The 10,987-nt window shown below is 54.9% G+C and overlaps 4 protein-coding genes across 4 annotated transcripts; 3 read left to right on the top strand and 1 right to left on the bottom strand.

Annotated features, from left to right (window-relative positions):
* Positions 1–1,689: 1,689 nt before the first annotated feature.
* Positions 1,690–4,565, top strand: LRP88_14278 (glycosyltransferase family 20-domain-containing protein; the record flags this gene model as incomplete). Its single annotated transcript, XM_083250628.1, has 3 exons — positions 1,690–1,712; positions 1,797–4,468; positions 4,525–4,565. The coding sequence occupies 3 exons, from the start codon at positions 1,690–1,692 to the stop codon at positions 4,563–4,565; spliced, it is 2,736 nt and encodes a 911-aa protein (XP_083093693.1).
* A 1,153-nt stretch (positions 4,566–5,718) lies between these two features.
* Positions 5,719–6,920, top strand: LRP88_14277 (aminotransferase; the record flags this gene model as incomplete). Its single annotated transcript, XM_083250627.1, has 2 exons — positions 5,719–5,788; positions 5,845–6,920. 2 exons carry the CDS (start codon positions 5,719–5,721, stop codon positions 6,918–6,920), a joined length of 1,146 nt encoding a protein of 381 aa, XP_083093692.1.
* Positions 6,921–7,551: 631 nt separating this feature from the next.
* LRP88_14276 (uncharacterized protein) lies at positions 7,552–7,905 on the top strand (the record flags this gene model as incomplete). Its single annotated transcript, XM_083250626.1, has 1 exon — positions 7,552–7,905. The coding sequence occupies one exon, from the start codon at positions 7,552–7,554 to the stop codon at positions 7,903–7,905; it is 354 nt and encodes a 117-aa protein (XP_083093691.1).
* A 159-nt stretch (positions 7,906–8,064) lies between these two features.
* LRP88_14275 (catalase) lies at positions 8,065–9,792 on the bottom strand (the record flags this gene model as incomplete). Its single annotated transcript, XM_083250625.1, has 1 exon — positions 8,065–9,792. The coding sequence occupies one exon, from the start codon at positions 9,790–9,792 to the stop codon at positions 8,065–8,067; it is 1,728 nt and encodes a 575-aa protein (XP_083093690.1).
* Positions 9,793–10,987: the final 1,195 nt, after the last annotated feature.

Below are 10,987 nucleotides of genomic sequence, written 5' to 3'. Positions count from 1 at the left end.
AGTCAACCGGAGGCATCTCTTCCGTTTGACTGCTCGCGGCACCTAGAAAAAAAAACCTCGCTTCGCCTTCCCCATTCATCAGACTCACCTGGAACCGGCCATCCCATCCACACCTTTAACTGACTGCTACAAGCACCGTACCTCTTGAGAGAGCATCTTTCTACTGCCACGCCTACCACACCATCGTCACCTATCAGATACTGCACACAGCTCGTTGCATTACAGCGCAGCCCTCGTGCCTTGTTGGTGGCAGTCCCAAGCAGGTGGACATTTGCTCTTGTCATCAGCCCCATCTTTGACTCTCTCGTCAATCATCGCATCGCATCGCCATCCCTGCCCTGCTTGACGCGCCCCTCCCCCTCCGCCCTGGGCCCGTGTTTAGCCTACCCGCTAAGACAGAATTCAACCCAACCGACGGGTCCGTCCAAGAAAGAAACAAAGAATAACGAGACTTTTTGCGTGGGCCACACCCGCCCGCCGTGCATCGGTCGACGCTCCGAGTTTCGTCCTGTTCCTCTTGAGAGAATTGGAGGAACAGGGCCTGACATGGGGTAGAAAGCACTCGAGTAAAAAAAAACTCGTCAAAAACTTGCATTTTTATACCGAGTCACTCCCCCCTCACTCTCCCTCAAGTCCCACCCCCCTCTCTCCATCCCAACCTTCACGGACCAAAGCCTCCTTGCTAAGTTACTTGTTTCTTGCTTTGGGCTTGGGCTCTCAACGTTTATTTTACCGAAGCCCGGCTTGTTTTCTCAGACGACGTCACGACTTTGTTTCTGTTGAATTGCCTTTGCCTTTACTCTCCTGCCCCTCTACCTCTACTCTATTGCTCACTTATTGACTACCCTCCCCTGCCTGTTACTCATCCATCCTACAATATCAACGTCTTCGTTTGATATCATCGTTCTGATTCTCCACTTGCGGAAGCATTGGTCAGGTACCAACGGTTTGGAGGCTCAAAATTCCCATCCGGCAAAAACACCAGCAAGCATTACGTCAGTGCTCACACCGGGTGCATCCTCTCTTCTCCCCGACCTGGCAAAATCACAAGCCCTGTTCTGTCGTACAGGTTCTTCCCTGTTCCATGAGCTAGACCTATAAGCCAGCTGTCTGCTCACTCACCATTGACTGTTGATCCTCGCCTCATTGAAAAAAAGGAGCAACTAAGCAGCGGCCTCGGAGCTGTCCAAGCTTGGGCGTAGCACTCTCGAACCACCTGACGCCGGCCCTGAATCTCACGACACGGCACAACGGAGCTCAGCGCAACACGGCGACGTCGGAGATTTGCTTTGCTATTGCATTCAAGCACCATAATCTCGTGTGTTTCTTCTGAACTTGACTCCTTTGACACCAGACTCTGACGACAATTCAGCCATACAATCCTATACTCATTCCCGTCACCACCACACTCTTGCCACGGCCAGTTACAGCCAATCGCATCTGCGACAAAGAGGCGTTTGCCTGCGACATAGCGACCGTCAGACCTCAACAAAAAGCAACACGACTGCCACTCTGACTGCCAATTCTGCCTTCACATGAACTCGTCATACGGGAGCTTTCAACAATCTCAATAGATATCGGATTCTTCCGCCGACTATACTCTGGTTTCTGGCTCAGCCCGAAATACTCACATATCCTCTTTTCGCATCCTACATCTACATTTAGACGCGCTTCTCACACATCTTCAAAATGACCGTCTTCGTGTGTTCTCTGTACGTTTCCCTCGCTTGTCATATCGACTCCCCGCTTGACCCCTCCCTTCATCTTGGGTTGCACTAACGCGAACGCGACAATAGCTTCCTCCCTAAAACCATCCATTTCACTCTTCCCGGTACTCCTCCTCCCGGCGCCGATCCCTCAAGACGCTCCAAGCCCGCGAAATCTTCCAATGCTGCTGCTTCGTCGAGTTCGCGCCCGCAACCCCTCGCGCGACAGCCTAGTCTCTTCCAGACCCAGGACGATTTGACCCCTCCTCATACTCCGACTGAAGACCCCGAGTCGCCGAACCTATTTGCCAACGAAGATGGCTTCCGGATACAATTCCCCCACGCCGTAAACTCGCCTGAAGGTCAGGATTCGCGAACTTGGGGCAGCCGATCCAACCAGCCCAAGTCTCGCGCCAATTCTCCTCCACCCGCAGCCCTCGCCGAACACAGCCGTACGATACAAAAGGCCCGAGAGCTCGGCCGCCAGGGCGTGTTACAGCCTAGGTCTCTTGTCCGGAGCGACAGCCACGATCGAGTCTTTGCGTCGGCAAACTGGATGGTTGTGAATGCCGATCAGGGCAACGGAGGACTGCGCAACGCCGCCGAGGCCGCCTATCGCGATGGCAAGCTTGAAGACTACACCTGGGTGGGCACCCTGGGCATGCCGACCGATGCTCTTGAGGGCACCCAGCAAAGGCAGGACATTGAGGATACGCTTGCCAACGAGCACAACATGTTGACCGTGTTCTGCTCCGACAAGGACTTTGACGGCCACTATGCTCACTTTTGCAAGCACATCCTGTGGCCTGTCTTCCACTATCAGATCCCCGACAACCCCAAGAGCAAGGCTTATGAGGATCACTCGTGGAAGTACTACGTCAATGTCAACCAGGCCTTTGCCGACCGCATTGTCAAGAACTGGAAGCGCGGCGACGTCATCTGGATCCACGACTACCACCTGTTGCTTGTACCCGGCATGATCCGTCAGAAGCTCCCTGAGGCCAAGATCGGCTTCTTCCTGCACGTCGCGTTCCCCTCGTCAGAGGTGTTCCGGTGTCTGGCTGTTCGAAAGGAGCTTCTGGAGGGTATGCTCGGTGCTAACCTCATCGGCTTCCAGATCCACGAGTACGGACGTCACTTCCTCCAGACTTGCAGCAGGCTTTTGAGCGCCGAAGCGACACCAGATGGCCTACAGCTGGAGGATCGGTTTGTCGACGTTATTCACCTGGCGATTGGTATCGACCCCATCAGTCTTCGCCAACACCTAGAGGACCAAGAGGTGGCCAAGTGGCTACAGATCATGCAGGAACGTTACAAGGGCAAGAAGCTCATCGTGGCTCGTGACAAGCTTGACCACGTCCGTGGTGTCCGCCAGAAGCTGCTGTCTTATGAGCTGTTTCTTAACAAGAACCCCCAGTGGCGCGAAAACACAGTCCTCATCCAGGTCGCCCTGTCATCTAGCGAGAAGAGCGATCTTGAGGCCACCGTCTCCGACATTGTCACCCGAGTCAACTCTTCATGGGCCAATCTCGCATATCAACCGGTGGTTTACCTCAAGCAAGATATTGATTATGCCCAGTATCTTGCCCTGTTGACCATTGCGGATGCTCTCATGATCACCAGCCAGCGTGAGGGCATGAACCTCACATCTCACGAATATCTCTTCTGTCAGGACGGAAAGCTTTTCCCCGAAAAGAAGCACGGCTCTCTGATTCTGTCAGAGTTCACTGGTACTTCATCACTCTTCAACAAGAACGAGCTGGCGGTGAACCCCTGGGATTACCGACAGTGCGCCGACGCCATCAAGCAAGCTTTGGAGATGAAGGAGCCCGAAAAGGAGCGACGATGGAAAAACCTCTACGACCGCGTGGTGAACCACACCGGCTCTCACTGGTTCAGCGAGTTCCTTACTCGTCTGGATGTGGTGTATGAGGAGCAGCACAAGCGGGACCAGACGTCTGTCCCCCGCCTCTCCATCCAGTCTTTGTCTACAAAGTATCTCAAGGCACAGCGTCGACTTTTCATCATCGACTACGAGGGTACCCTGGTGAGCTGGGGTCCTGTGAACCAGATCATCCCCGTCAGCCCTCAGCGAACCCTGGATGTGCTAAACGATCTTCTTCTCGACGAGCGTAATACCATCTACGTCATGTCGGGCCGCCGACCCGAAGAGCTGGATAGAGTCTTCCGCCGAGTCCCCAACCTGGGATTGATTGCCGAGAATGGATGCTTCCTCAAGAGCCACGGAAAGGACAAATGGACTGAGATGGCCGATCTCGAACACATCAAGGACTGGAAGGAGTCGGTGCGACCCATCATGACATACTACCTCGAGAGAACCCCCGGAGCCGAGATCGAGGAACGTCGTTGCAGTCTCATCTTCCACTACAAGAGTGCTGAAGACTACGAGACGGCCTGTCGCCAGGCATCAGACTGCGCCAGCCACGTCAACGACGCTTGTGAGTCACAGCGTGTCCACGCCATTGCGCTCGACGGTTGTATTGCTGTTGAACCCATCGACTGGACCAAGAGAACCGCCGCCAGGAAGGTGTTTGAAACCCTCAAGGAGGAGATGAGCTCTAATGAGGCCCACAAGACGCCTGTTGACTTCTTGATGGTTGTTGGTGACGGTCGAGAGGACGAAAAGGTGTTCAAGTGGGCAAACAGGCTGCAGGAGGATAAGGCTGTGCAGAATGTCATCACAGTCAGTCTCGGTAACCGCAATACCGAGGCAACCGCCACTCTTACGCAGGGCGTCAGTGGTATGTGACCCAGCTGACCCGGATGTAACCAGGATGACTTGCTGACTCTAATCTAGGTGTTCTTACTTGTCTCCAGAGGCTGGCGGCTCTCGCCTGACTAGAGGCCTATTCTGGAATTCTTGCATGGTATTTGCTTGTATGTCTTTGTGCCGTTGGCGTTGGGTCAGCGGGCGCAGGGATATTTCTACCAGGAGCTGGACAAACAATGGCTCCACAACACCAAGAGATGTGATTCTCTGATAGCTTTTTCTCCATTGTTTCTCTTATGTCGTTTTCCTAGTGTTTACTTTTCCTATGTCAAAGAAAAAAAAAGACGTGGCAATGATTCCACGGGGAGACGATGGTTACAACATGGACTTTTTTTTTCCTTACTACTTTGCACACTCTCGCGAGTAATGTTTCAACATGACACTCAACTCTGAAAAAGTGCCGTGTTTTTCCCTGTAGCTTAGTATCATTCGTTATATGTGTTATTCACGAGATTTGGGGAAGACGGAACGGACAGACAATGGGCAGGTTTCCAAAGAGGCTTGTTTAGAATGGAAGACGGGGGTTTCTGGACTGTAGAATTCATGGCGATGAAAGACATGGAAATGTCAATAAAACATGATGGAAAGGACTTGGCGTTTCTACCTGTCAATGTGAGGTTTGTGTTTCACCATGACTCGTTCGGTTCGATTCGATCCTTCTCACCCGCGGCCGTTTCCGTCCCGGCTCCGCTCCGCTCCGTTTTCCAGGTCAAGGGTAGGTTCCCTAATGCAACGGTCAAAGGAACGTTTCCGTCTTTAGAGCCCCCGAGTCAGCATTTGACCCATGCAGCGCCGTTTTTGTCACGATTATGAAGCTCTTTGTTGTCCACTCATTATGACATCACGGTGAGAAGCTACAGGGGCCTCGGTGAGCGCCAGGTGAGCTACTCAACCAATGAGGAGGTATCTGAAACTGCCGCCGTCAGCAGTGCGCCCTGACATACGAGAAACCCTGGGACATGGGAGCAACCCCGCGGCCCGCAAAAAAAAGGACACAGAGCGACATCGGCGCGGGGAGGGGATTCGGAAGGGCGGCAGAGTCAGTCAGCGAAGCTTTTGGAACTCTCTTTGTTCTTTCTTATTTATCCTCCCTGTTCCTCGTCGATATTCTTTTGCTGTGAGTTGATATACTTTTCTCGGGGGTATTTGATATTGACCTTTGTGGCTGCAGCTCAATTGGCCGTTACAATATTTGGGTACTCATCGTCCGACATTGACAAAATGGCTGCTTTCCCTCCTCCGCCTGTCAACACGATTGACTGGTCCAACGTGGGCTTCAAGGTCCGCGAGGGTACGACATTGGACCTTTTTGACCGTCGAGTCTTTTGTGACTGATTGTACATCTAGTCAACGGTCATATTGAGTCCACCTACTCGAGAGAGACTGGCAAATGGACACCCCTCCGCTTCGTCGCCGACCCCTTCATGCGCATCCATGGCATGGCTCCTGCGCTCAACTACGGCCAGCAGGCCTACGAGGGTCTCAAGGCCTTCCGAACTCCCGGCGATGAGGGCATCACCGTCTTCCGCCCTGATCGCAACGCCACTCGTCTTCAGCACTCGGCCGACGTCGTCTCCATGCCCCATGTCCCCGTCGACATGTTCCTCGAGGCCGTCCGCGCCGCCGTCGCCCTCAACGCCGAGTTTGTGCCTCCCCACGACACGGGAGCTGCCCTCTACATCCGTCCCCAGCTCTACGGCTCCAGCGCCCAGCTTGGCCTGTCGGCTCCCGAGGAGTACACCTTTGCCGTCTTTGTCATCCCCACCGGAGTCTACCACGGTGCTCACCCCGTCAAGGCTCTGATCCTTGAGGACTTTGACCGCGCCGCCCCCAACGGCACCGGAAACGCCAAGGTCGGAGGCAACTATGCGCCCGTGCTGCGCTGGAGCGACAAGGCCCGCGAGGAGGGCTTCGGCATCACGCTGCACCTGGACAGCGTCAAGCACGAGGAGATTGACGAGTTCAGCACCAGTGGATTCATCGGTGCCCAGGTCAACGGTGACGATGTCACCCTGGTCGTCCCCGACTCCCACTGTGTCATCGACAGTGTCACGAGCGACAGCATCCAGGAGCTCGGCCGCAGCTACGGCTGGAAGGTCGAGAAGCGACCCATCAAGTACGGCGAGCTCAGCTCTTTCAGCGAGGTCTTTGCCGCTGGCACCGCCGCCGCCCTCGTTCCCATCCGGTCCATCACCCGACGCAGGGACGGCAAGACCGAGACTCTGACCTACATCCCCGACGGCCAGGAGGAGCCCGGCCCTCTGTTTGAGAAGCTACTGAAGCACCTCAAGGATATCCAGCTGGCCAAGGCCGAGGACAAGTTCAACTGGCGCTTCCCCGTCAGCGCGGCCGACAAGGAGGTTGCTGGTGCTGCCAACGGAGGACGCAACGGGGATGCCACGACGGTGGACCAGATGGACTAGATATCCACGGGAACGGAAAATGAGTCAAGGCGAACGGCTTTTTGTTTATAGTGAGCATGTTGAAAAATTCAAGTAACAATGTCATTTTGACCTATATCAAGACGCACAGACTCACCGTTCCAACCTGGTGTTTGCCAACCCTCGCGATACTGACCCGTCTCGTCTCGTTACCTCCCAAACCCGAGACCATGTTTGCCCTTTTCCCTGCCCTCGCTCGGGCTCGGTCACTTACACTGGGTGGGAACCCGCGTCCCCCCCGTGCTGGTACCTCACAGTGGCAGACGAGCGGCTCGCCGCATGGTGCACGCTAGGACAGACCAAGGCAAACACACTGGGCGGGCTGCCGCTTTAGGGTCCCAAGACCCGAGGGGGCGGAGTGTAACGAACGGCACTTTGGGGAAAAAGGAAACGTTTATATACCATGGGTGTCAGACGGGGTTTGTGTGCGAGGGAGGATATTGTTACGAGGACGCGACGACTGAGTCTGTGATTCAGTGCCTTTTTGACACAGAGCTCGACCTAGATAAAGGGGGATCAAGCAACCTTGTCTCCATCACCGTTCAACTCTCATCTACCAAATATTTTCTATACACGAAACCTAGATCGACATTCCTCAAAAAAGCTAGCGAACATGTGTACCTACTCGTTCCAGCGCATGGTCTGCTCCTGCGCCAAAGGCCCCGAGTGCCCTCAAATGTCTCGCGGACGAGTCATGATCGGCGGCGAGGCCTTCCACTACATCGACCTGTTCTACGCCGTCGACGACCTTGGTTCGGCATGCGACTACCAGCGGAGGCTGTTTGGGCGCAACGCGAGCCCGACGATGCACTGCCCGCGGTACGCCTTCGACTCCAAACGCATCATCAAGGGGAGCTACCGCAAGACGGACCTGGCGTGCGTCAAGTGCGCCGAGACGTGTGCGCCACCGAGCTCGAGGTGGCAGGCTCCGGGGAGGAATGAGGTCAAGGATGAGGTCAAGGGGTAGATATCGGGGAGGGACAGAGCCGGGGCGGCCCCACACGGATCGGGGTGGGTCAGAGATGTTAGGAGCTTGGTGTTGAACTATGCACTATCGTTCAAAGTAGGAGAGCAATCGTTGAAGAATAAGTTGTCAATTTAATTTGGTGTAAAGCTATTTATCTTCTTACTTACCGTTGACACCGTTGTTGGCCATGCCCTTGTGCATACCCTTCTTTGGACCTCCGTTGTTATCACAAACACTCCGGCCCTTGTTGGAGATGATGCCATTTGCGAGTCTGTTCTTGTCGTCCTTGGCCATACCGTTGTGCGTTCCGTTGAAGCGCATATTGGCAATGCCGTCGTATCCCTTGATGCCCGTCGACTTCTCCAGCCGCTCCGCAATGTCGGGATCGACCTCACGGAAGATGGCGATCTGCCTCTTGAGAGGCTCCTGCTGCTTGCAGAGGGCCATCTTACCCGTCACGTTGCTGATGAAACGCTCCCTGGCGGGCTCGTCGAACACACGCTGCCACAGGGCGCGTGGCGCATTGAAGTCTTCTGGGCGGATCTCACTCAGGAAGGTGATGGCTTCGCCGGTGAAGTGGCCGTGTGTCTTGTCCATGTCCACGGTTCGTTGGCGGAACTGGATGGGGTCGATCGAGGAGAGGTAGTTGGGGCGGGCGCCTTGGTTGAAGAAGGCCATTTGACCGTCGCGCTGGAAGTTGCCCTGCCTGAAGGTGGTTCGAGGGGCGTTGACTGGCAGCTGCTGATAGTTGACACCAATACGGTGACGGTGTGTATCAGGATAGGAAAAGAGACGAGACTGTAGGACGGGGTCCGCAGACGGCTCGATACCTGGAGGCATGTGCGAAGGGTTAAAGGCGACCTGCTCAATCTCGGCAAAGTAGTTGACAGCGTTCTCGTTGAGCGTGAACTCGCCAACCTTGCGGCGGGGGAACTGCTTCTGCGGCCAGATGTGGGTGAGATCAAAGACGTTGATCTTTTGCTTCTCCCACAACTCCTCGGCCTCCTTGGGGGTCATGGTCTGAATCTCGACGGACCACTTGGGGTAGTCGCCTCGCTGGATGGCTTCGTAGAGGTCCTTCTGGGAGTAGTCGGGAGAGTACTTTGTCGACTCCTCCTGGGTAATAAACTTGACGCCCTGCATCGACTTCATGTGGATCTGGCAGTAGACCCAGTCGCCGTCCTTGTTGACGAGCTTGAGCGTGTGGCCAGAGTAGCCGTGCATGAAGCGGTAACCGTCCGGGATGCCGCGGTCGCCCATGAGGATCATGACCTGGTGGATCGACTCGGGGTTCTGCGAGAGGTAGTCCCAGAACATGAAGGAGTCGTCGGCATGCGTGAGGTGGGTTGACACATCGCGCTTCTGCGTGTGGATGAAGTGAGGGAACTTGGCTGGGTCGCGCAGGAAGAAGACGGGTGTGTTGTTGAAGACGGCGTCCCAGTTACCCTCGTCGGTTCTGAACTTGACCGAGAATCCACGGGGATCTCTTGCTAGATCATGAGAGCCCGATTCGCCGCCGACCGTGGAGAAGCGCGCCGTGACAGGACACTTCTTTCCCTTCTCCGAGAACAGATCCGCAAGGCACAGATCGGGGATAGGATCTGTACACTCAAAGAAGCCGTGAGCGCCGCTTCCCTTGGCGTGGACGACGCGCTCGGGAATGCGCTCGCGGTCAAAGTGCGAGAGGAGGTCGATGAGGTGAAAGTCCTGGAGCAGGAGGGGTCCGTTCTCGCCGCAGCGCTGGGCCTCGTAGGGATGGGGCATGGGGACACCGTTGCTGGTGGTGTAGATGGCCTCGGTGGAGGGCATCTGGCGGTCCTTTTCGTAGGAAGAGAATTGGTTTGCCGCGTGGGCGGCGAAGGACATATCTGTTGCTGCTGGCGCCATGATGATGGTATGTAGCAGAATGCGTTGTTTGTTGTAAATCCCGAGTCTTCCTGAGCTTCCCTATGAAAAGACATTGGCCTCTTTTAAGGGATCGAGATGGCCTTCATCCTGTCATGGACATCGCGATGGGCGATGCCATCCCGGTTCGGGGAAACCGCGTCTCATTGGTCATCGTCGATCTATGACGCGATGAAGCATTGGCAAACAAGGCGTGAGAGTCTTCCGGATGAGGCCAAGCCGATGGGTGTCGTGGATATTCATGACCATTACGAAGGAAATGATTGGCCGATGAAGGATCGGATCTTGAGATGGATGATGCGTTGCTGGGTTGGAGGACCTGAGTGCGTTGCTGGTGGTTGATGGAGTGGCAGTGTCTCCGCATTACGTAGGTACTCACTGCTCAAGAACCTTGGAAACTGTACCCTGCCCCAGTGTTAGACCTCTAATGCTTCTTCTGCCAACTGTAGGTGGTTCTATGGTAAGGTCCTATGATTGCATCACACAGGCTTTGATTGGCCTATCCCCTCTGGCGGACCGGCTTGGAGCATTGATGGGATCCATGGGACATGCAGTCTCGGAGCTTCATCCCACGTCGGGAACGTGAACACAGAAGCTCATCACACTCACGTGATCTTCTCTTACGCTTTACGGCAATAACACTAGTGAGCGGGACGCGATTGAGGCTTGTGGTGGACGGCATTGACAAGGATCTTATTGGGCAGGCGTCAAGCCAACTCCCGTGTCATCATTACTGTAGTCGCATTGCATAAATTGACGTTTGCTTGATATTGACGCTGTTTCATACGTAGACCAGCAGTGGGAAAAAGACGGGAGAAGGATTCTGGTGACAATGTTGTCAAGACCGTCTCCTGCATCCCCTTCACCCTTGGCCAGCGGGTTGGACCAGTGATGGGCGTGAATCATACACCACTACGAACGGCAGCCCGACACTGCAAGTTGACAGACAGCCGCGCGCTCCAGACCTCGCTCCACTATCCCATGAGCTGTCAGAAACGTCCGGACCGGTCACGACAGGGGGCGGCACAAGTCAGTCACATGGGATAATTGCTATCCCATCAGTACACAAGGGCCCCCCAGGCCGTCTCGCCCAGTGTTATTGGGATAACTGAATCATATGGTCAGGATGGTCTCATTTGTTAAGATGCTATGCTATGAGTACTTGCTTCCTAAGCAA

The sequence above is a fragment of the Fusarium phalaenopsidis genome, assembly GCF_050370095.1.
Source record: "Fusarium phalaenopsidis strain FUZ10S chromosome Unknown contig_32334, whole genome shotgun sequence".
In the NCBI taxonomy this organism is placed as follows: domain Eukaryota; kingdom Fungi; phylum Ascomycota; class Sordariomycetes; order Hypocreales; family Nectriaceae; genus Fusarium; species Fusarium phalaenopsidis.
The sequence above is the reverse complement of the archived record's forward strand: the minus strand, read 5'-3'. Positions and strand labels throughout refer to the sequence as shown.